Genomic DNA, 26289 nt, shown 5'->3' with positions numbered 1-26289 from the left:
AAAGACAATCTCTAAATATAATTTTATAGTAAACCATAAGTTATACTTTTTTATTCTTAAGCCTCTCTTAAGTCTAAAGCATGTGCTCACGTACTTACATTAACTAAACTAAAATACATACGTTAAGTTGCAACATATGCGTCTGGTTGCAACGTGATAACGCTGTAGACAGATTATGTGAAGTTGTGCTCTGTCGAGATATACCCAGCTTGAAATTAACTTAAATTCTCACTTAATGATCATACTTGTCTGATCCCTACAATTTGTACAAAAATGCATGAAGTTTAATTAAAGAACTATAACACAAATGACATATTAAAAAAAACTGTTACAATCGGGTCTTTTGTGGTCAAGTTGTTTCTTTGCAAACATAACCGTGTTCTGTATTATTTTTGTCAACTCAAAAGAGGTCAGCGTATTGTCATTCAACGTTTATGAACGCTCCCTTATTGAGTACTGCCTCATATTGTGTCCTAATAACTAATGAGGTCACCTAAATATTATCAAAACATGCTTCAATATCTATTACTAAGTGTTACACGTAGTGTTAAAGCAGTCGTGTAACTGGCGCAAAGGAAATGTAAATAGATTCTACAGCAATTTTATCAGCCAAGAAAGAAAGTTACATCCGATTTTTACCTATACCATGAGCTTCTGAAATAGATAGTTATGTAAAACTTTAACAAGTAATAATAAGAAAGATAACTAAGAAAATATGTAGAGTAAGTACTTATTGTTCAGCTTGTACATATTTGTACCTTTTGTATATAGGTAATAAATCGGACCTCAAAACCCCTGACCGCAAGAAGTTTTGTTTATTGGCAAACTTCGAGCCGGCCTGTCTATGTGGCGAATCGATCGCTTCAGAAGAAAGTCCACTATCGCACACCTTAATCGGTATTTACGTTACCTAGTTTCCACTTAAATAGGGCATCGGCAAACAACAATCTAGCCGTCCGTCTTAACAACGCCGAGTGAAATCTAACGTGCTGTCAAACTAATCTAAAGCTTATTATGGGTCATTCCAATTAGTGTGCATTGCGGAGGTTTTACAAATTTTTAATTAGTATCTTCAGGAAATTTAATTAAGTTACATATCATACTAAGTTAATTTTGTGATAAATGTAGTATAAGTGGAATTTAACTGTAACTTTAATGGATCTTTGTAACATATGTCTTAAAACGCTACTTACAAAATAAGTCTTACATTAGGGAACTAAACTAAATCGATTGTGACTTGTTATTAGTCTGTATATCGCTGAACTATATGCATGTTTCCATAGATCGCAGTTTGAAATCCGACTCAAAGGACCATTTTTAGCTTCGAAACTAAAAAGTGGAAGAAGGTTCCGCTCTAAATTGCCCATACAATTACTGAAGTAACTTAAAAGCATTGCTAACGTGAATAAAAAGTATTGTTCCATCGCTTCAGTCCTTATTATAGTACAAAGCTCGACCTTTATGTACAAAACCGTGTTGACTTAACATTTTGCCGTCATGGATCGTTCCACAGTTTCGTGCTATAATTGCTATTCGCTACAGTTCATAACTTTTTGTATTGAAAAAAAATTGCTACTTAGAAGCTTTTAAGAACGAATATACTTTATTTTATACTTGACTAGCTTTCGCCCGCGACTCCATTCGCGTGGACAAAAAAAAACAAAAGTAAATAGCCCATGTTTCTTCCAGACTATCCTCTACATCCATGCAAAACTTCATCAAGATCCGTTCAGCAGTTTAGGCTACAAACTCTTACAAACATCCATCCATCCATCTTAACTTTCGCCTTTACAATATTAGTTTTATACTTGATTAGAGTTGAAAATAGTTAGTTACATCTTGATTTGTAAATTAACTATTTTATGTCAGCCGCTAACTTACTACGTTTATTTGTAGGATAAAATGCTACTTTTCTTTAATTTCCCTTTTTTGAGGTAACTATATCACCTCTTTTTAGAAATCGTACTTACCTGGTATCAGATTGGGATTAAGTTATTGCTTGTGGCAATGGTAAAAGTGGCGCCTTGCGTTCTTGATAAGGCGATAACGAAGCCTCGTTGAAGTCGAGCACCTCGCCTATAAGATATCGTCTGCGCTAATATATTATTGCGCTTAGAATTGATTAATGCAATTTGTTCTTGTACTTACCATACATGATATTTAAGCCTTTTCATTATGTATACCTTGGTCAAGACTTTTACAAATAATAACGTAAGGATGACGTCATAAAGGAGTAAGGTTTATCGTAGTAGGCCATTTTGTTGTAGCTTGTGGTTGCAGGATTGGTTTTTGTTATATTATAAGATAGCAAACCAGCAAGCTGCCACTTGAATCCACCGAAATGGAAAGCGACCGCTGCCCATAAACATCCGCAATTGCAGATGCGTTAGCTACCCTCAATTGACGGAGGAATAGACGCACATAAAGAGGACATTTCCCCTTCCTATGCGTCTCCTCCACCGTGAAGTCCACTTTTCCTTCCCATCCTCACCTCTTAAGAAAAGGGTGGAAAGGGAAAGAGACTAAAATTAGGCCTCCGGCACCACACTAATCAGACGAAACGCGGAATTAATTCCACTTCACGCCTGTTTTCTGTGTGGTATTACACCGGGCGAGCCGGCCCATTCGTGCGAAGATGTTAAAGCGGGCTCTACCACTGTTAAAATTGTTAATTACATTAAGTTCTACATAATTCTACTTGAAGTAATGAAATCAGTTACAAGCAGTATAATAAAAGGAGTAAACCTGAGCAACTGTTAATTAAATACATTTTATGAGGTTTTTATCATGAAATTTGTTAATCCAACAGACGTTTACTTAAACATGTTAAAAACGTTCATCGATGTTTAACCTGGTTTCTTACATTTATAGCCACTTTGGATTTATCATCGTAGCAGAGAATAAGGTCAGCGATATATATGTAGGTACGTCCGTCGTAACTGAGAGCTAATCACACCTAACGTAAAGCGAACTTATAATACGTCGTCATATAATTAGTAATAAAAATGTTCGACCGCTTGTTTATGTACTACGGCGAGTTTTACGAGCAGCTTATCAAAGCTTTTACGTGATTGAATCTGTAACAGGTGCTCTGGAACTAAATTACTTTGATGTATCAACTATTTTAACGCCATAGACTAAAATAAACATTAAATGCTTTAGTTCATTGAATTATTTTACCTGCAACATAATATTTTTCACATGTTTGACATATAAAAATAATTGGATTTTTAAAACCGTGTTGGAAAATTAAACATCATTAAAGTTCATTGTGTTTATTTAAAATATCCTGCAAACAATTGTATACATTAAAGAAAAGAACCGAATCTTGGTTTCAAATCTTTTTTCAATGATCGATCTATCAAAACCTTTAAACAAATATCGTTATATCTGTTTAACAGAATGAAACTGCTTACAAGCTGGTTAAAATTATTCATACAATTAGAAAACACTTTTGATCATTTATTGAATTAATGTCGTAATTCATCGTCAGTTTCGACAGCCTCACAGCTATGATATTTAGAGGAGGTGTCGGGACAGCTGTCAGCGACGGACAGGTCATCGGAAGAGGCGGCGGGCGCCTCGTGCTCCGCCAGAGGGATCAGCTCCTCGTCCTCCTCAACGTACGTAGTAGTCGCAATACCATTGCGTTTGTGATTACCCAAGTGTTCCGACTCACGGTTCCAGCAATCTATGGAAATTACAATAAAAACATTGTACAAAGTGTTTTCCCATAATCTACAAATCCATCAAAAGTTCTGTATCAGAACTGGACAAGAAAAATAACTGAAAGAAATAGCTAAATTCTTACTTGGTCGTTTTTCCGGTGGGACTGGTTGTACAGTAGTGGGTGGTGGAGGTTTGTTGGCCGAACGCAACCTTCTCGGACTCCTCGCCAGCGCGTGTGAGATACTCGGCAGTCGTATATCTAAATGCGAGCCTCTCTCTGTTACAATTTTATTATTCATGGCGTACAACTTGGTTGTTATATCTCGAGCTATTAGTGTTGTGACCACACAAGCCAAGTAAGGCTCTTTAACAAAGAGATATTCTAGCGATGTGCGCTGCCAGTATACGTAGCGGCAAGAGGACGCTGCTACGATAGACACCTAGGAAAAAACATAACTACTTACATCTTGAACATAGTTCTTTCTGGATATAAACAGTATTTTATTCGATCAGAAGAATACTCTGGTTTCTAAGATGCCAAATCATATGTCGAGTATACCATCTTCATGAACCTGATTGTTTATTCTATTTTGATCACAAAATTTACAGGTAATTAAAGTAAAATAAACCTCTTTGTTTTATTATCATACTAATTGTGTATATCGTATTACGTTGTAAGGCGTGGTGGATAATAAGTAACGACGCTAAAATGACGTTATGATATCTCAAGGTGATAAATGTTTTTATGTGCCGGGTGTCAATTAGAATCCAGTCCACGCCTTGTTTTGACGTTTTATTACATAAATATGTATACCTGAGGTATAAATCCAGATATTTATATCAAAGGGGGTTTCTTTTATTAAGCAAGTAATTAACATTACAATTAAAATATTAAAACAGTTTAATCAAAGTTTTAATTGAAAATTAAACAAAAGCAAACTTTTCAGTGCTTGGGGAGCAATTTTGCGTTATTTATGATGTAAACAAAGGTTCACCTAAGTATGAAGCAACATTGACAAAGCTTTCGTGTTAATTTTTACATTTGTAAATAATGGTACTTTTAATATCGGAATGCGACACATTTATTTTGTTTATTTCTTTGAAGGATTGTAATTAAATTATAGAGCTTAGGTATTACGTATGTCATAACAGCAAATAAACAATAAGCGAAGTCTGTTTCATTTAAACAAATTGCGGTTAAAATTTGTTATATGCGGTTGCGGTTTATTAAATGTTTGAACGGTTTATTATGTTGGTATATGTATGTCTTGCTGAGGCCATTTCTCGTCTCCCTAAATAATGAAGTCATCACCTCGGGTCGGCGCGTTTGTTACGATCATTAACTTATTTAACAACCTGACACCAATAAACGCGAATGTTTGCAGTCATTACGGCGATTTAATTAAAAATACCCAACTATAAACTTAAGTATACCAAAGATTTTACTAAAGTTTATATGAACTAAAAATAGAACAAAACATATTTTAATTCTGCAACTTTGTAATCAGAAGTTAAGTCTCATTATTGTGATAAAAAAACAATAGGTAAGATTTTAATCTCAGATGCCTGCGATGTTTTTAATTATCAAAGCAGTAATAGAAGTAAGCAGCGGGCAAATATTTTCTTTCGTTCTATATTACAGCATCCTGAATTTATTTCACAATCATTTGGCTCTATTTTTTTTATAGAATGAGGGCACATGAGTAGCTGAATCACCTAGGTGCGTATCGATATTGTTTGTTACCAACACTGCGTTTGTGGGTTTTGAGAAAACATATTTATAATTTAGGGGAAAAATTGTAGTAAATCTATTTAGTGCTTACCTTAAACTTCTCATCTATTGTAGCTCGACTTGATTCAAATTCTGGTGAATCTAGAAACTCACAGGGCAGTATCGGATGTAGAAACTGATGACCACTCATAACGTTTACCTGATTAAGAGTACGAATTAAATTAATACCTTTGCCCAAAGATAGAAAATAGTACCGATGGCTGGTATGTATATTGGTGGTTTACAGCAAAAGCTTTTATACCTACAAGGGTAATAACCACATATGCGTTGGCATCTTTAAACAGCGACAGGCTAAACATTACGAAATCTACGTGTTATACCAATATTTTTTTAAGATAAATATTAAGTGAAGATTGTCAGAGCGGAGGGAAGCACGTGCCAGCCGTTAACCGGCGCGACGCAAACATTGCCACGTGCGCACACAAAAATTGTTTCAAACGCCCGCCGTCAACTCCCGCTGAATACGAATTACCATTTACATAATTTGTGAGGATAAACTACAACGATACTGAGTAGATCGGGGAGGAATACCGAAGGTAATCAAACGAGGAATGCACACGTAATATACGAGAATGTTATAGAAAGTTAGAAAAAAAAATGCTATGAATAGAACGTAATTATAAGATATTCCATTAAAAAATTATTCCACACTTCTCTTATATCATCAACATACTAGCATTTTAATATGTTCGTAGATATTTCAATAATTATAATGAACTTTCTTTCGCTTGCGATTCCGTCCACGTGGAAATAAACAAACGAATATAAGTAGCTATGTATTCTGCTAGAATATCCTCTACATCTATACCAAATTTAATCGAAATCCGTTCTGCCGTTAGAGATACAAACTGTATCAAATAGTCATGCATCGATCTTTTCATGTATAATATTAGTACGAAGTATGATTACCAACACTGGTCTCGTCCAAATATCAGTTAACACTTACCAAGTGTTAACTGATATTTGGAACTCACCTTTCCTGACAGCAGCAGTCCGAGGCGGTCGGTCTTGGTGAGGTTCTGCATGGCGTACGCCTCGCCTGCGTGCAGTGACATCACGTGCGCGAAGTCCGGGGACACCATCCTCTTGAACTGCAGTCTCGATACCTAGCACAATTACCCTTTGCTGTCAGAAAATGCCGTGAAAAGGTTACCCAATCTGTAACTGCGACGTAGCCTTAGCCTACGTCGTAGACAACACTTCTACGCCGTAGGATACCCGTGTTGTCTATTACGTAGGCCCCATACCTTGAACGGTTCAAAAAGCGTGTGATAGACCTCTTCTAGCTCCGGATCGAACTTCACCGGTCTCATCTGGTATACCAGATACACGACCTGGCCCAAATTTAAGAAAACAAAACCAAAGTTCCATGAAAAAGTGTCGGGGGAGCATATCACGTGCCAGGCCCAGATTGAATTCAGCATAAATGCTTAAAAAAATAAACGTTTAGTATACATAAGTGTGATTTGTACGGGAAATCCAACATTTTATACAAAGACAGATATTAACTCACCGAATATTAATATCGTATGCATCCATAGCTGACCCTTTTTTGTGCTTGGAGCACAGTATGATGCTACGAAAAGCATGTTTGATAGCTAGAGAAGAAATAATAAGAATTTTACATGTTTACATAAGCACTGATAAGCAAATAAACGTTTTTCTCTTGTTTTTACACAGATTTATTAATTTCTGACACTGCATCGACATGTTAATTCGCAAATATAAATACTAGCTTTTGCTCGCGACTCTGTCTGCGTCGAATTAAAAAGAATAAAAGTGAGTAACCTATGTATTTTTCCAGGTTCCGATCAGCAGTTTAGGCTACAAACTCTAACAAACATCTATTCATCCATCTAAACTTTCGCATTTGTAATTGACTATGATTGAAAGTTTTTGTGAATAGAATTAAAAATGTATAAATAATAATTACCTGGAATAAAGGATGCTGTGGAACCTTCCATAATGGACACCAAGGCCAATACCATGGTCCTGAAATAAAGAAACTTAGCCTGGCGTAACATCGTTATTGAACAAAAAACCGAGCCGAGGAAAAGGTTATTGTTTTTGGAAATAGGATTATTAAAAGAAAACACTCACCTGGCATTGTGTAATTTATTGAACCAAGATCGTGAAATGTACCATTTTCTCCAGGCCATGTAAAGTTGTATTCATTTATTTCTAAATATTCACTTTTAAGCTCTAGTAAAGCACTATGTTGAGACATTTTGGAAAAAATGAATTTTAAAATAAACTTAAGTTACTCAAGTTTTATAAGGTACAAGGTCTTTATTGATTGTTATATTCATATTGTTACTACTTATCATTGAGCAGGACAATCATTTATCCCATACACAGTGTAATTGGCGCTAAAAAATCAATACAGCTTCGTCCGCTTTGATTCGTTAAATACATGTGTCGAAAAGAGCCATCTAGGGAACAGTAGCAAAACTTAACACTCAACTTTATGGTCCACTCATTTCAATTTTATCTGTGGATTCTACATTGCAGATTTAAAAATTATAATTTACATAGAGCGGGCGAGTTTTGATTGTGTATAGTGCGTTATTATTGTGTAATGTGTTGAAAAATCTTACATTCAATTCAGTTACGTATTTTTCTACAAAACTGTTTTATTCAGTTAAAATGATACACGTTTTGAAATCCAGACAATCATATTACTCCATTTTCTTGCACTCTAATGTCCCTTATATCTGTGGAAATCTGTCAATCTCAAAATAAAATTATATTGACGTTTAATTCTCTATTCTATCTGTCTACGGTTTCATTCAACCACATTCAAGTTCATAATTTTAAAAGGTGTGATGCGATATTGGGATTGCATTTAGTTGGATTCTATACAATATTCTGCGATGAGGTAGCATCGGTTAAATAAGCATAACATCAAACAATAAAATATTATGCCTTAAGTTATTGTGTCACAAGAAAGATCTTGAAAATGCCGAACATGAGTAAATCCTCGGTTGTCAATGGTAAGATATTATTTTAGAAATACCAATATAACTTAATAATAGAAATAAACTAAAAGACGTAGACATTTTATCATTCCATTTTCTAAAAACAACACTTTAGCTTCATATTTTTATTCATAAATCACTAAAGCCACTAAGATAAATGTTTTGGCAAATTACAGAGATTTCCACGTTTCCTTTTTAGATATATCATAATTAATAATGTATTTACGATTATTGACAATAATCAAAGAAATTGTATTTCATGTCTAACACTAATAACTTGTGCCACATTGTGTCATAATATATTTCTTATTGTAATCTAATGCATTAGTCATTCGATTCAAGTACATTTAGTAATTTAAAAACATATATTAATATGTTTAGATTTTTAAAATCATGATCAGAGTTCAAGTCCGAGGAAGTTTTTTAAAAAAATAATACAGTAATATTATAATTCTGGTATAAACTTCAGTAATTATTGAATAATACAGTATGTACAGTAATGAGTTTATACAACAATTTAATGATATTTTTAACTTACAATTTCTTAACATAGAATATTAGTTAGCGTCTTAGACAAAACTATTCTAAGTAGATTAATGGCATGCCGAGGAAGTAAAGGTGATATTTGAGTACCTTAGAACTATGAGCATACAATTGCACTATGAATGACAAAGATGTAAAAAATCTGTGCTAAGACTACATTGAATGAAATCTCTGCACCCATCTTGTGTTGTTTTTTGTTGTAAATTATCAAAATATTTAAATGATCATTTGTTTAACATGCTCAAATTCATGTTAGCACAAGTACAAACAGTATGTTGCCCTCAATTTAGTTTAAACGATTACAATAAGGGACAGTTAAGAAGTTCAATTAAGGCAATCAAGTTGCAATACCAACTTGATCAACATTTCCACTTGAGAGACTAACTTTTAACAAAATTAAACAATGTTTTCATATAATATACATTTAAACTAATTTAAATAAACAAACATACATTTTAGAATTACGCTAATGTTAGTTTAATTTTAATTTATTATTTGATTAACCAAAGCTTGTAATGGTTTTTATATCTTTTGAAGTAATGCTGATACTTGTCCCTTATAACTTTGAATACTGGTATGTTTTAGATGACAGTGAAAAAATTAAAAAATTAATTCACCAATAGAAGAACATAAGATCAAATATCTATGGTCTAGTCAGATTCCCACCTACCATTATTACATGTCCTATCCAATCTGGTGTTAGTTTTTGGTATTTGATAGAAAAAGTAAAAAACAATTTATCTTATTTATCTTAATTGTATAAAAAGATAGTAATCTTATCTATGCGTCACAACCTTGTCATTTTTTCAAATATTTGGCTTTACATTTTAAAACTATGCTAAATTTATCCAAATATCAAGTTTATAACTCTGTTATTATTTTGATCCATTCAATATCTTATATAGCAATTACAAATCAATGAAACTGTAATAGCCTTGGTGAATTACTTTATAGGTCACTTCTATTAGTCTTATTAAACACTAACAGTTGCTTGTGACTTTGTCCATGTGGAATTAAAAATAGTTAAAAATATCATGTTACTCAGGGATAACATAGCTTCTAATGATTAAGGGTTTTTGAAATGGGCCTAGTAGTTTTAATTCATACCAATACATACAAATAATATTAGTATAGATGTGTATTATAAATTACAATATGTAGAACAATACTATCACATTATATAACATCTTACTCTTACTATAATAAAATTATAAATGTGAAAGTTTAGATGAATAGTTTTTTGTTAGAGTTTGTAGCCTAAATGGCTGAACAGATTGCGATTAAATTTAGCCTAGAAGTAGAGGATAGTCTGGAAGAACACATAGGCTACACACTTTTGTTTTTTCTATTTCCACGCGGAGTCGCGGGCGAAAGCTAGTACTCAATAACAAATTACATTTAAAATGTTATAATAAGTCAAAGAGTCTGGGACTTCAAAAGTTGTAAACTAAATTATTTCTGGTTAAAGTATGTATTTAGATCAATGTTATAAATTTTAAATGTGTACGTCCAATACTAGTTTACTTATTAGTATTCAATTCAAACACAGTATGTTAATATTAACACAAGTGTTATATGAGGTGTTACTTAGATGAGGAAAATGTATTTGTAGGGGAATCCCCCATTTCAATTTTAAGGAAGATTATATACTTTGAGTATAAGATTAGCTTCTACTGTCTTGTTTAGAACCTAAAATGATCTTTATTAATTACTAGTTGTTGCTTGCGTCTTCATCTGCATTGAAATAAAAATTGTAATGAAGATAGGAAATGTTACTCAGTGTTAACATAGCTATGAAAGAATTTTTGAAATCAGCCCAATAGTTTTTGAGTTATTTCAGTATTACTAAAATACTGATCTATTTTTATTTAAAATATTAGTATATGTATTAATTTAGATTGTTGACCGACTTCCCAAAAGAAGGAGGTACTCAATTTGTCTGTATGTTTTTTTTTTTGTATGAATATGTTACCAACTCACTGTTGATTTTAAGAATAAACTAAATGTTACTTTTGCAGAAGAGTATGAGGTAATTGGAGACCCACAATGGCAGGTCTTCGAAAATCTCATAGACGATCAAATCATCAGGATCCGCGGTTACAAGTATTCGAAATTGCGGTCGATATTATTTCATTCAGTCTGCCTCGCATTAGGTGGGCTGCCGTATTTTGCATTAAGTAATTATCCTAAGTATTACAAATTGCAATACATAAAAAGCAGTTTGAAACTTGCTAATGTCATCTGCGGAAAATGTGGTAAGTGTATATTTTTTTAATGTATTTTTATGAATGAAAAGGACAATTCTTCTATAAGATTGTTTTTATTTCAGTATCGCACCCCGAGGATAAATTCGACATGGAACCTGTCCATGAAGTGGACCTCAATCTCTCCAATCACCGAGATAACAAATTGCGCTTCTTCATTTATCAACATAACCGCTATGTTTGGCTGAGTGACCATGGAGTTTTTATCAACGTACAAACTCTTAATGAAAAAATGACTATCAATTTGTTAATGGAGAACACTTGTGGCATTAATAAACGGCAGCAGAATGAATTGTGAGAAATTGTTTATTTTACTTTGTTTTATTTTTTTTAAAACAAAGTACCAAAAAAATCTTACACTTTTTAAGGATTTACATAGAATTTACTTAAAAAATTCTTAAAACTGAATATTTTATTTGCAGATTAAAGCTCTATGGTTATAATTCCGTAGAAGTGGATGTGAAGAGTTACTGGGCGTTATTCACAAACGAAGTCTTCAATCCATTCTATTTATTCCAAATATTTTCCATTGTGCTGTGGTCGCTGGATGAATACTATCAATATGCAACCTGCGTGTTTTTCCTCTCCCTGGGCTCTTGCATGCTGGCATTGTACCAAACTAAACAGGTAAAATCTTTTTTGTTATTTTACTTTCACTATTTCACATGCGTTATGCCAAAACGCAGTAACAAAACTAATGTCCATAAATAAATTTCATTTCCCATTATCATTTAATTTGACTATAAATGTAAATGTAATATTCTATTGTGTGGCACTGTGCCGCAATTCGAGTTTCTATGTTCTTATCTTATTCTTACATTCTTCTAAAATAAACCTTTATAATTACTTTTTTCTGTTTATCTCTTTTGTTTATGGTTGTTATGTTACCTGTTAAACAAATAAAAATGTAGGGTTTAGGAGGTTTAATTTTTTTTATAAATTTCTTTTTCTCTGTCCTTGGTGTATATTTATAATTAGGAGTTGAAAAGTGAGACAAAAGAAGTAAGATGTAAGATGAAGAACGAAAAACGACTAACAAGATGTAAAAATAAGTATGATATGTTGAAGAAGTTTTGCAGAAGACGAAGTTTCATTTGGAGCCAACTAGCCATTACAGAAACATGTAATTCTGTACGCAGATGAGTATAAAGTTGCACGAGATGGCGTCGTCCACGAACGCGCTGACGGTGCGCGTGGTGCGGCCGGCGCGCGGCGGCGGGCGCGAGGAGTGCGTGGTGGCGAGCTCGCGGCTGGTGCCGGGCGACGTGCTGGTGCTGCCGCCCGACGGCTGCGTCATGCCGTGCGACGCCATGCTCATCGCCGGCTCCTGTATCGTCAACGAGAGCATGCTCACCGGTAATACTACTTTCTCATTTATAATTAGAGATTCAAATATATAGAGGAGGCATAGTTGACACTTGACACATTTTTCATAATCATTGCTAAAATTATCTATGATTAGATATTAATTAATATCCAATAAGTGTCTTTAAATGTTTTTATTTTCTTTTGTATGTTTAGTTTATTTTATAAATTATTAGCTTTCGCCCACGACTTCGTCCGCGTGGATTTAAAAAAAAACAAAAGTGAAGTAGCCTATGTTCTTCCAGACTATCCTCTGCGTCTATGCCAAATTTCAGCGAGACCCGGTCATCCGTTTAGGCTACAAACGTTAACAAACATCCATCCATCCATATAAACTTTTGCATTTATAATATTAGTAAGATTATAATTTTGTAAAATGTTATATCACATGTCAATTCAAAGGCACGAGGTGGCGCACTGATCTTGATAACTGATATTCAGGGAAAGTACCAATGAAAAAAAGTTTTTCACTATGCCTTGTCTATATATTTTTTAAATATCTTTGTTTATAACTCACCTTTGTACCTTAGTCAACTTATACTATAAAAAATGTAAAGTGAGAGGAACAACAGCACAAATATGTATGTTTCTGTCAAATTTTGTTGAACGAAATATTTTGATTCATATAAATTCTTGAAGATTTATATAAATTGCAGGCGAAAGCGTACCAGTAATGAAGGGGCCGCCGTGTCTCAGCTCCGAGGTGTATTCGACGGAAACTCACAAGCGGCATACATTGTTCGCGGGCACGCATGTTATACAAACTCGCTTCTATGGCAACAATCAGGTAATTCATACAAAGAAATAATTAAATAAATAAAATTAATTAATAGTTTGCGTATAAACATATGTTTTATTTTTTGTCTTTTAGGTTTTGGCTAAGGTTGTGCGCACTGGCTTTTATACAGCAAAAGGAGAAATGATTAGAAGCATTCTGTTTCCCAAACCATTTGTATTCGAGTTCTACAAGGACGCCGTCAAGTTCGTCATTTTCATGTTCTGTATCGCCGCTGTTGGAATGACGTATTCCGTTTGGCTGTATATATTGCGTGGGGTAAGTAATTTTTTTAAAGTTCAAATAAGTGCCTAATCCTTTAATTGTCACCTGAAATAGTTCAACCATTTACTGTACGCAGAATTAAGTGGTTACTAATCAAGTTTATTTTTGTCATTTCTCGTACCAAAGTTAATTTTAAAGATCTCTTTTAGTGACCAAAAGATTCTCGAAAGTAGCAATAACTGTAATATGTTGATCAGTTTCCAAAGAGTTATTCTATTTACCTTTAATTATTGTAGATCAACTCGAAACTTATTTAAGATATTCCAGGAATATAATATCGTGGGTTAAAATCATTGATCTGTATAAATAGATAGATTTTTGCCTAGAAACAACAGCTTTTAATTCGTCCCAACTTAGTTTGTATGTTAACTTCCAATTCTCACCACTGCTTCAACAGCGACCGTCAACATAAGATGGCGAAAAACAAAGTCACAAAAACCTGTCTATTTTTAGAGATCAGTGGTATAAAGTAGATTGTGTTTGCCAGAGTTCAGCTGGCACGATCCTGCTGCGCACGCTGGACATCATAACGATCGTGGTGCCGCCCGCGCTGCCCGCCGCCATGACGGCCGGCATCGTGTACAGCCAGCAGCGGCTGCGCGCCAACCGCGTCTTCTGCGTCTCGCCCGCGCGCATCGTCATCTGCGGCAAGCTGCAGGTCATGTGCTTCGACAAGGTACTGCTTCTATCTCTCTCTCTCACACACACACTCTCCCTATCTGTCGACTCTTTCAATTTGTACTAAATCTTACTTCTTACAAATATAACAAACCTGCTGTTCCCGTGCGGCTTAATCCGCATTCTTGCTTCCTTAATGTTGGCAGCTTGTAGTTTATGGTCCCTTTACCATATTGTGGATCTTCTCCAATTTATTTACACCCTAAATTTAATAGCGTGAAAATAAGCCTAAATCCACAAAGTAGTGTGTGTTTACGCTTTATTCTATTAGTATAAATGAGAAAATTTAAGGATTATTCCCAACCGTCTCCCCGCTCTGTCCCCACATGGGGATAGATGAGAATAAAAAGTTTCATCCGTCCCTCCTTTTGAGACGAGGGGACGATTGGAATTTATTTTATTTCATACGGTTGCATCTGTCAACTTATTGGTAATAGTGGAACTAAAGGTGAGATGGATGAAACTTTTTATTCTCACGTGGGGACAGAGCGGGGTGACGGTTGAAATAATCCAAATTTAGAGTGATGGATGGATGTTCATTAAGTGTTAACAGCCTAAAACGACCTCGATAAAATTTGGCACAGAAAGAATAATATAGTACATAATCTAGAAGGACACATAGACTTTTCTTTTTTTAATTCCGCACGGACGGAGTCCCTCGCAAAAGCTGTCTAACTTTACGAAATAGATTTTTTTCTATTAATATTACACTAAATCCTTTGTAACACATGAATAAGTTTTTCAGTATTTTGTATTTCGCGACGCTTGTTTATTTACCTCCATACATTGTTAGACGGGAACCTTGACGGAGGACGGTCTGGATCTGTACGCGGTGATCCCGGCGTCAAACGACGACAAGTTCGGTCGCTGCGTGGTGGATATAAACAACCTGTCCACCTCCAGCCCGCTGGTGCAGGCGCTGGCTTCCTGTCACTCCCTCACCAGCATACAAGGGGAATTGAAAGGAGATCCTTTGGACTTGAAAATGTTTGATTTCACTCAATGGGTGAGTTTTCTTATATTAGGCGTAAAGCAAATATACTTTAAATTTTTTAAGTAGTAGAAATCGTAGGTTATTAAAAAAATGCTAGTATTTTACATATGTTCCATTTTTCTGTATTAAAATGAATTTTTAAAGCAAGTCTGTACCACAAAATGTGCAAGGAAGCTGTCTGCCATGTTTAATTTTTTGTTTCACAATTTCACTTTTAGGTTATATTTCTCTCTGAAATAAATTATGAGTTAGATTTTTAAATTCATACAGGTCCATTCAAATACATATGTGTATGGAGTGAAAACATTTTAGGTGCTGGAGGAGCCCGGGCCGGAGAACAACCGCTATGATAACCTGATCCCCGCCGTGGTGAAGCCGCCGTCCACCATCAATGGAAACTCGCAAGATTTGGACAGCTATGATACACTCATGGATATGCCTTATGAGGTAATCTAGTTTAAAATTGAGTGCCCTATGTCTTCTTCTAGGCTATTCTCTATATCTATACTAAATTTTATCAAACATCCATTTATAAAATAAGTATGATGTACTTGCTTTCGTCCGCAACAACGTCCGCGTGGAATAAAAAAAAGTGAGTAGCCCATGTGTTCTTCCAGACTATCCTCTACGTCTATGCCAAAAATCGAGATCCGTTCAGTCATTAAGGCTACAAACTCTCAAAACAAACATCAAATCTCTCAAACAAACATCCATCCATCTAAACTTTCACATTTATAATATTAGTTTTGACCGCAAATCCGATTTTCATTTAATTTGTACATCCGTGTTTTTTTTTTTAAAAATAATCTGGTCCAATTTTGCTTGTTTTCAGATTGGTTTGTTGCGACGATTTCATTTTTCATCCTCTCAGCAATCAATGGGTGTAATTGCGCGAGTGCTTGGACAACCGCAAATGGTGTATTTCGTTAAAGGCGCGCCAGAAAAGGTAAATTATATATTTTAACAAGAGAACTTTAAAATTTTCACTGTAAAATAATAGTGTTTTCATGCAGGTTTTAGCAAACAATCGTAATTATATGTTTTTAGACAAATAATGTAGTTATAACAACATAACTTTCCCGCCAGAATAGCGCGCTTATTCCGAAACCTCATTGACATTGACAGGTGTCATAGGGAAGGGATGCGTATACCAATAATGTAGTGTTGTACCGATTTCTTGTTAAAAGTATGTAAAACAGCCGCGTTGTGAAGTGGTCTGTCCTCGGCGGTATTTCCAAACCGCTACGTCTTAAGGAACGTGCATATCACCTCAAAAGCCGGTAACGAATCTGCAATTCCTCTGGTATTGCGGATGTTCATGGGCGACGAGCAATATCTCCGTGTTCCCGTAGCTTTTTGCCGCCTTCTCCAAAAAAAATGTAAAATGTAGAAGTATTGTTTTCTTGCAGGTAGCCGGTATGTGCGATCCTAAATCGCTGCCGGAGAATTTCAGCTCGATCTTGCACGAGTACACGTCTAACGGGTACCGTGTGATCGGGCTCGCTCACAAGATGCTGGACCGCAAGATGAAGTGGGTGGACGCGCAGCGCGTGCGCCGCGAAGCCCTCGAGTGCGACATGGCCTTCCTCGGCTTCCTCGTCATGCAGAACAGCCTCAAGAAGGAGACCACCGAAGTTATCAGGGAGCTACATGATGCGCAAATCAGACAGATTATGGTCACAGGTAAGGTAACAGGCGTCAGTAAGTTTATATAATATGTCTGACTGGTGCAATTGTCCAACCATTTTTCGATATATTTATTGATAACCATTAATGTATTGGCGTTACTAATATATTAAACACTAGACTCTGAGTATGAGAAATCAACACTAAGGGTACCATAATAACAAATGACTAAGTCTAGTGAAGTAATTATAAACACTTAGTTGTTATTTGTGTTATACGAAGTTTGTTAGACTTTGTAATCTAAAGTAGTGAATGGATTTCTATAAAATTTGGGATAGACATAGAGGATAGTCCGGAAGACAAAGGCTACTCACTTTTTTAATTCCACGCGGACGGATTCGCGGGGGAAAGCTATACAAATCAAGGTGTTACAGGTGATAACATAATGACGGCGATGTCTGTGGCCCGCGGCTGCAACATGGTGCAGCCGCACCAGAAGCTGGTGCTCATCACCGTGGGCACGCACTACGCCGACGACTCGCGCCCGCCGCTGCATATGGAAGTAAGTTGGAAAACTTAACGAAATTATATATTTTCACTAATGTATACTGTTTACGTTTACTGCTAACTGTTGCTCGTATCTACGCTCTCGTGGAATTAAAAAAATAATAAAAAATATAGCCTATGCTACTCACTGCTAACGTAACTTTTAAATCGGCAAAGTAATTTTTGAGTTTTAATACAAAAATACCAATCTTTCCTCTTTATAATATACGTAAGTATATTACAGCCTTACAAATAAACGCGGTATAAAGTTAAACTTGGGAATAAACTGAGTATAAGCAAACTTTTTACTAATGTTTTCTTATACTCAGCTTATTCCTTAGTTTAAATTTATACCGTGTTTATTTGTAAGGCTGTTTGTATTAGGTTGACATAAGTCTTAACAGAGTAAAACTCTAGTTACGTTGTTCGGAAACGCATTTCACGATGTTCTCGAAACATAACTAACAAATGGTTAAATTGTAAAGAAACTGGCCAAAGTTAGTATATTTTGATACGACTGTAAAATAAAGGTTTTAAATTATTTAAACTTTTCACAGATCAGTTTATAATAATAGTTTTTTTTTGTATTTATGAATAAGATGATTTACGATTGAATATTGTTTAAATTGATTTGCAGGTGGTCGGTGAGAACAGCCCGGCATTGCTGTCAATGGAGTCATACGTGATAGCGCTGGAGGGCAAGACGTGGGCCGTCATCCGCGCTCACTATCCTGAAATGATGACGACAGTCATCAAGAAAGGTACTTTTAAACAAATCATTAGACAAATTAATATGTTTATTTTTGTATGTAATTAAAGGTACATGGTAAATTCCGCCAAGTCGTTCAATTATTAATTTTTACACGTATTTGTAATAATCAAAGAATTAAATTCCGTACCCAGTTGTGAACTAACAAAGTTATCTGTAAAGGGTTACATGACGAATGTGAGAGCGGCACCTGCACGGCTGAATGTCGACATCTTTATAAATTATATTTCGAAGAAAATTAGCATAGGTGTAGTTTTTTTATTTGTACGTAAACACAATATTACAAAAACACATATAATTTTACAAAACATCAATTGTTTATTTATCATTGGCTTCTTTACTAGGTATGTTTCCCTGTATTAAAGAAGCCAATGACTTCCTTTTCTTCATTTAATATTAGAAAGAATTGTTTTCAAGATTCGAAAGAGGGTGGGGGTTTTTTTCTTACTCTAAAAGGCGCAGGAGTTTTTGCCCCACTTTAAAAAATATGTGTAAAATGGTTTTGTATATAGTGTGTTTGTGTGTCAGGCATGGTGTTCGGGCGGTTCGGGCCCGACCAGAAGACGCAGCTGGTGGCGGCGCTGCAGCAGGCGGGGCTGGTGGTGGGCATGTGCGGCGACGGCGCCAACGACTGCGGCGCGCTCAAGGCCGCGCACGTCGGCATCTCGCTCTCGGAGGCCGACGCCTCAGGTAACACGCTGCCTAAACAAATAGCATTTAATCCTTAACCTTTAAATACATGATTTTTACATTACCACAAAATTAAAACAAGTCGTACATTAAATATAGATTAAGGGAAAAATAAAGAAAAAAATGTGATTTTTTAAAATAGTTTACTGTGTAAGGAAGAAAAGTGTTAAGAATGAATGTGGATGGCTACAAAGGTAGAGGAAGACCGAAGAAAGTATGGATGGATTGTGTGAAAGAGGATATGCTTAAGAAAGGAGTGGATTCAGATGTGACGGCTGATAGATATGTATGGAAGAGCAGCACATACTGTGCCGACCCTCCATAAGGGATAAGGGCAAGTTGATGACTGTGTAAGGAAGAAAAGACTGATGCATTTAAGGGTTAATAACAGTTTATCACATCTTACTACTCACAAATAGTATAAAGGCGAAAGTTTAGATGAATGTAGTTTACACTTTGTGACCTAAAAAGCTGAACTGAACTAGATGTTTGCCAACTACATTTGTTCCCGGAATAAGTTAAGGTTCATTTGGGATATGATAAATTGGATATGGAAAATGTATGAATTAAAAAGCGTTTGAAATTATTTTACTACGAAATGGTTAGACATTGCGCAATTTTTATATACTCTAATTTTTTTATTTTTATCCACCTAGTGTTTGTTCGTTTGAGCAGTATGCATTTTTAGAGAGAGAGTTATTAGGTTCTTTACAGTGGTAGTGCCCGCTTTAACATCTTCGCACTGCAGGGCCGGCACGCCCCCAGTAATACCACGACCACACAGAAGACAGGCATGAAATGGAAGCAATTCCGTGTTTCGTCTGATGAGTGTGGTGCCAGAGGCCTAATTGAAATCCATTCCTCTTTATCACTCTCTTCTTTTAAGGAGAGGATGGGAAGATGAAGTGGATTTGACGCAGGAGGAGATGCATAGGAACGGCAAACATCCTTTTTATGTGCGTCTCCTCCTCCGTCGGATAAGGGTAGGCAACGCATCTGCAATTGTGGATGTCTATGGGAAGCGGTCGCTTCGCCATTTTGGCGGATTTAGGTGGCCGCTTGCTCGTTTGCCATCTTATGTTATAAAAAAAGGTTGTTTTTACAGTAAAGGTAATAAACGAATGTGTGTATTGCATAACAGTGGCGGCGCCGTTCACGTCGAAGGAGCAGAACATAAGATGCGTGAAGCACCTGGCGCTGGAGGGCCGCTGCGCGCTCAGCACCTCCTTCGCCATCTTCAAGTACATGGCTCTCTACTCGCTCATACAGTTCTTCTCTATTCTCATACTCTACAATGTAAGTGGCTTTAATATATCTATACTAATATTATAAATAGAAATTTTTTGTATGTATTGTATTGACTCAAAAACTACTGGGCCGATTTTGAAAATTCTCACACCGTTAGAAAGGTTATTTTGCGAGTAATATAGGCTATTTTTTATTACTTTTTTAATTTCACGCGGACGAAGTCAACTATATATAAATGTGAAGTCTGCATGTCTGCCTGTCCGTATATTTATATGTTATTTTTGTATGTGTATTCTATGTAAATCATACTTGATACTAATATTATAAATGTGAAAGTTTAGATGGATGGATGTTTGTTAGAGTTTGTAACCTAAACTGTTGACTGAATCTCAATGAAATTTGGCGTAGATGTAGAAGATAGTCTGGAAGAACATATAGGGTACTTGGTTTTTTTTTAATACCACGGATGGAGTCGGGGGCGAAAGCTTGTAGATGAATAAATAGATAAATACATAAGTACACCAGAAACCGTACAAATAGGGCCAATGTAACGACCATTTGAAGTTGCGGTTGAAAATAAAAGTAATTTTTGTTGTAATTCCAGTACTTCTCGATCCTGGGCAACAATCAGTTCCTGTACATCGACCTGGTGCTGACGACGCTGCTGGCGCTGTCGCTGGGGCGCGCGGCGCCGGGCCCCGTGCTGACGCGGCAGACGCCGGCCGTGTCGCTGGTGGCGCTCGCCAGCATCCTGCCGCTGCTGGCGCAGGTGCTGCTGGTGCTGCTGCTGCAGCTCGCCTCGCTCTATCTGCTGCACGCGCAGCCCTGGTCAGTTCCACTCATTATACATCGCCTAACTTATTCTGCAACGTCATATTAGTACGTGATGATAGCAACGTGTTAGGATTCATTCAGACATAGCAGAGTAAATTTTTATCGATAATAAAATTTAATTTTACAAGATTTTTAACTAACGTTAATTATTTGTTTACTGGCGATCGCCCGCGACTCCGCGTGTAATTAAAAAAAAAAAAACAAAAGAGAGTAGCCTATATGTTCTTCCAAACTATCCTCTATATCTAAACCAAATTTCATCGAAACCCGTTCAGCAGTTTAGGCTACAAACTCTAACAAACATCCCTCCATCCATCTAAACTTTCGCATTTATAGAAACTAAAACTTTTTTTACTACAATAGCAAGGTATTACGTTTAATTTTACTTTAGATTTCTACGTCTTTTTACCGCTTACTCTTGATAAAAAAGAAATATAAAACAAAAATGAACAAATTGCAAATAAAAATTGCTCTGCTCTACGTGATATTGGACTTTTAATTTCCTTCAACAGTTTTATTCCGCGATGAAATGTCTAATAAAAAGTATTATTTCTAAGGTACCATTCAGTGCAAGGCGACGGGAAAGTGGAGCAGGTGCTGTTGTGGGAGAACACCGTCATCTTCATCGTCAGCTCCTTCCAGTACCTCGTGCTGGCCTGCGTCTACGCCAAGGGCTGGCCCTTCAGGGAGCCCTTCTGCTCGAACTGTACGTTACTATTTACTTACTCTAATACTCATGAAACACATATACAACCAGTTATACTAATATTATGAAAACGAAAGATTTGTAATTTTGTATATATTTGATTCAAGTAAAAACTTGGCCGAGTTCAACAATTCATCCACCACATCAGTAATTAAATAACTAAATGTGGGACTTAGATCTTACTAATACTATAAATGCTAGAGCTTGGGTGGATGGAGTTAGAGTTTGCCGCCTAAAGAGCTGAACGGATCACTATGAAATTTGGCATACCAGATATGTAAAGCAAAGTCTGAAAAAACACACAGGCTGTTTAACTTGTTACCGACAGCGCGGCAGCCAAAAATACAAAACACTTTTTATGAAACTAACACATCTTTATTCAAAACTTATTTACACAAATATATACAAAAAAACTCAAAATTATCTGGATCACATCTTGTCTTCTTATTCCTCTTTTTCTATATATTTTCTTTAACCAACGATAAATGCCTTGGTGGCCAGTATGCAACCTCTTTGGCTGTATACATACTGCTTGTCAGCCAAAGAGGTTGTATTTTGCACTCAACAAAACGAAAGTAAGTAGCCTGCTACTTACTTTCGTTTTAATTTTCACTAACTTTCGTCCGCGACTCGGTTCGGAGTTCGTTTCCGTTTAAAAAAAAAAAAGTAAGCAGCCTATGTGTTCTTCCAGACTATGTTCTTCATCTATACCTAATTTAATCCAGATCTGTTCAGCCGTTTAGACTACAAACTGTAACAAACATCCATCTAAACTTTTTCATTTATAATAGTAATAAGGTAAAAATACACACGGACGTATTCGCCGATGTAAGCTAGTTATTATGTGTTCAGATTACATGGTGCTGACGCTGGTGAGCCAGTTCGCGTTCGTGCTGATCCTGCTGCTGTGTCCGCTGGGCTGGCTGGCCGAGCTGATGGAGATCATGCCGGTGGAGCTGCACGACAGGGACCAGACGTACTTCCGAATCTACCTCCTCATCATACCCATCCTGCATCTCGTGCTGGCCATTGCCATCGAGGTATGTGCTCATCTTAAGTTAATACATAACGCTTATCATATTTCACTTTATTTTTCATTAAAAATCTAAACAGAAACAGTATTGTAGGGGCCTGTCCCACCAACATGTAAATTGTCTGATGACAATCCAAGGTGTAAAATATGTGATGGAAATATAATTTTTGTTCCCTTATCTGACAGTGACGTCATTTTTGAGATATTTGAACCTCTATCAGCCAGTGGTGGAACAGGCCCTCAATGTAATAAAGCGTAAACACACACTACTTAGTTATGTACGATGTCAGCTATCACATCATCGTCATCATCACCAGCTCATTATACGTCCCCACCGAGGGGCTCGGAGCCTATCCTAATATGGGGTGACTAGGCCATAGTCAACCACGCTGGCCCAGTGCGGGTTGGTTGACTTCACACATATCTTTGAATTTCTTCTCCATTATGTGCAGGTTGCATCACGATGTTTTCCTTCACCGTAAGAACGTCGGGTAAATTTGGACATATGAAAATTCGAAAAATCGAAAATCACATTGGTATACGGCGGGATTCGAACCCAAGACCTGTAGATTACAATATTAGTCAAGTGTTCAAACCACTGAGCCACCGAAGCTATCACATCATGTTTTTGAATAAATGTTTTTTTAATAAAAAGCATTAACTTGCGACCCTCTTTAGGCATATTTTCACGCTATTAAACTTAGTGGGAAATAAATTAGAAAAAACATGCGGGAAAGGGATAAAAACTACAATACTGCCAATAGCTGCAAAGAAATCTCAGCCAACATCAAAGGGCTTCAAGGGTTGTCAATTGAAAGTTATACGAAATGTAAACAAAAAATAGTTTTTATAATATCATGTGGATAAAGCCTCATAGGAATAGCTAGTTATAAATAAGATGTTTGTAAATGTTTTTTTTATCAGGCAACCCTATCTGAAGTGGACAAGGTGGGCGCGTTCTTCCGCACGTTGCGGCGACGCTGCGCGGACAAGGAGGACGCGGCCGACCTCACCTGCCCGCTCTGGCTGCCCGACCCCGCCTCGCCCGTCTGCTGACTGACAACTGACACACTAACAATGATTTTAACCTTACTTTACCTTCGCTGACATATATCTGCTAGACAGGCTTGTACTTCATAAAGAGCGTGCACCTTTTTTTAACAAAAACGTGGCAAAACGCAAGTGACCAACGAAAAAAAATAGCGAAGCGACCGCTGCCCATAGACATCCGCAATTGCAGATGCGTTGCCTACCCTAAATCAACAAAGGAGACGCACACAAAGAGGTTATTTCCCCTTCCTATGCGCCTCCTCTACCGCTAAATACATTTTCCCATCCAATTCTTTATAAGAAAAGGGAGGAATGAGATAGGGACTAAAATGAGGCCTCCTGTAAACTATCGCACAACTGTTGTCTCACTTTGATTCCAATGAATTTTCGGAGGTTCGCACACTACTCAATTTTAGATAAGCAACTAAACAGTTGAATGTGCTGCGAAACTATCTACTATCGGACAACAATTGTGCGATATTTCAGTCAAAGGTGTGCGCCAGCTCTTGTAGTACAAAAGCGACGAATTCAAAAATAGCACGGGTTTTAGTCTGTCCAGTGGAATATAGTGTTCATAAGGATAATTTCTAGCGGCTGTAGGGTATCAAGCCGACAATGTTTTCAATTTTCTCTATTTATTGTGTCTACATATACTTAGTCATACGGTAGCCCACAGGCGATAAAACTTACTCGATTTAATGTAGAATTTACAATGTTAGTATACATATTACAAATATTCTACAAATAATTAGTAAATGTATTTTAATGTGGGTTTTCACTGATTAAAAACATAATTATCCTCAATCTTTTTGTCTCTCGTATTTTGAGATGGTGCAGTGAACATCCACGGTTGTAACGATTACTTAATTTTTATTTATTTAATAATCCGACTCTGTCGTAACAATAATATCTATTTGGAGAACCTAATATGTTACCACAAATGTGTGATAACTAGGAATTGTATACTATGCCTAAGAAAAGTATATGATTCCGAACCTGTTTTGGCGATATTTGTAATGTTTTTTCAAAGGCTTCAAAACTTGATGGCACGCGTGTGTACTTACAAATATTCTACAACCAATGTACTTATCCTTGTACTTAGGAAACTTAATTTGAATGTACTATAAATATTTTTTTAGATTGATATTTGTTACTATTATTATCTCCAGAATATCTCAAAATATCTCGATGATGTGCCAGATGGGAAACAAATGGGCAAAAACTAGTAAAAAAAATATTACTGTGTTCCTATTCCCTGAGGTTATTTTGTGTATGAAGTTGCTAAAATTAATATATAAGATATGAAAACTACGTCAGTCCCAGTTCCGAAATAAAACTATTTCTATATATTTATTTGTCCTATCTGGACAGGAAAGCTTTAATCTATTATTGGTTATTGTTACGACAAAGTGGACAAAATAGTTTTTCAATAAACTTTTTCAGTAAATTAAGAATCATTTAAACTGCTTTTTTTATACGGTTTTAAAATGATTTTGTGTTAACTATCAAATCTTGTATTAAAACAATATTGCGATTATAGAGTTCAAAATGACAAAAGTTTTCAGTTTATTTTAAATAATTTCATTAAAAATTTAACTATTTTTAACAATAATATTTGGAAAATATATAACAGTAACCTGGCAGGGTAAGCAGAGATAAGATTCCCGTATGTTGCGATTTTGGAACGCCGCTAAATATTACTGCAAAAAAACTTAATTTTTTACTTTAAAAAGGCAATTGCTTCCTTTTTATAGTGACAAAAATTCAATATTCCTAAGCAATAATATGCCTCTAATTATTTCCTAAATGTAACCTGTAATTGTACTTATATTTATTTGTAAATATCCACTACGTATATTTAATTTTATTGTACTTATAATTTTTATTAGTACTATTTTAATTAGTATAGTTAATATAAGTAACATTTTAGTCTTTTCGAGTAAAAGTCGTAAAATATTTATGACAAAGGTCGGTGTCGAAAGATTTTAAATCTTATTTTATCTGCTTTGAAAATAAAAAGTAATGTTTTAGCTTTTAGTTCTCAATTTTATATTTTGCATATAGGCTAGTCGTACTGCGTTTCTTTAATAGTCAAAATTCGTGCTGCTATCGATTGGTTCTGTAACAAAATGTGTAAATCCTACATGTACATAGGATATGCATAAAAAGAGGGCGCTGTACTTTTTCTATTGATTAGTTTGATAATTATACATACAAGTTTCTACCTTCTATAGCAGTAATAATAGAAAATGTCTACTAAATTGAACTAATCAACCTTATTTAAACAAAGTAAGTTAGCTTGATACTAACCAAATCTTAAAACCTGTCCATTTATACAGGTTAGTGGTAAAAAATGTATCATCATTTTAATATCATTTCTTTAGATTTTCTCTGGCGTCCTCAATAGTAAAATGTACTAAAGTTTTACAATTTTCTAGTGTTGA

At 35.7% G+C, this 26289-nt stretch overlaps 2 protein-coding genes across 2 annotated transcripts; one reads left to right on the top strand and one right to left on the bottom strand.

Annotated features, from left to right (window-relative positions):
• Positions 1–3333: 3333 nt before the first annotated feature.
• On the bottom strand, positions 3334–7800 carry LOC106105411 (blood vessel epicardial substance-like). Its single transcript, XM_013285705.1, has 8 exons — positions 7562–7800; positions 7395–7453; positions 6975–7059; positions 6709–6890; positions 6436–6567; positions 5493–5600; positions 3812–4109; positions 3334–3691 (listed from the first exon to the last, which is right to left on the bottom strand). Exons 1-8 carry the CDS (start codon positions 7686–7688, stop codon positions 3471–3473), a joined length of 1212 nt encoding a protein of 403 aa, XP_013141159.1. The 5' UTR covers positions 7689–7800; the 3' UTR covers positions 3334–3470.
• A 417-nt stretch (positions 7801–8217) lies between these two features.
• Positions 8218–25715, top strand: LOC106105494 (probable cation-transporting ATPase 13A3). Its single transcript, XM_013285841.1, has 20 exons — positions 8218–8454; positions 11001–11237; positions 11312–11540; positions 11669–11873; positions 12386–12602; positions 13268–13398; positions 13483–13665; positions 14159–14347; positions 15143–15355; positions 15656–15790; positions 16176–16289; positions 16753–17026; positions 17404–17531; positions 18153–18276; positions 18813–18974; positions 20116–20270; positions 20827–21050; positions 21614–21762; positions 22615–22802; positions 23720–25715. The coding sequence occupies exons 1-20, from the start codon at positions 8421–8423 to the stop codon at positions 23849–23851; spliced, it is 3423 nt and encodes a 1140-aa protein (XP_013141295.1). The 5' UTR covers positions 8218–8420; the 3' UTR covers positions 23852–25715.
• The last annotated feature ends 574 nt before the right edge of the window (positions 25716–26289 follow it).

This window comes from Papilio polytes, unplaced genomic scaffold (genome assembly GCF_000836215.1).
Source record: "Papilio polytes unplaced genomic scaffold, Ppol_1.0 DF822845.1, whole genome shotgun sequence".
NCBI lineage: Eukaryota > Metazoa > Arthropoda > Insecta > Lepidoptera > Papilionidae > Papilio > Papilio polytes.
This window is presented reverse-complemented; position numbering and strand designations above follow the sequence as displayed.

Bases quoted from the DNA above. Each gene is read 5' to 3' on its own strand.
- LOC106105411 (XM_013285705.1), bottom strand. From the start codon at position 7,688: ATGTCTCAACATAGTGCTTTACTAGAGCTTAAAAGTGAATATTTAGAA. The intron at 7,454-7,561 runs GTGAGTGTTTTC...TCTTTATTTCAG, and splicing joins AATAAATTACACAATGCCAG to GACCATGGTATTGGCCTTGG. The intron at 4,110-5,492 runs GTAAGCACTAAA...GTTTTTTCCTAG, and splicing joins CAATAGATGAGAAGTTTAAG to GTGTCTATCGTAGCAGCGTC.
- LOC106105494 (XM_013285841.1), top strand. From the start codon at position 8,421: ATGCCGAACATGAGTAAATCCTCGGTTGTCAATG. The intron at 8,455-11,000 runs GTAAGATATTAT...TTACTTTTGCAG, and splicing joins TAAATCCTCGGTTGTCAATG to AAGAGTATGAGGTAATTGGA. The intron at 13,399-13,482 runs GTAATTCATACA...TTTGTCTTTTAG, and splicing joins GCTTCTATGGCAACAATCAG to GTTTTGGCTAAGGTTGTGCG.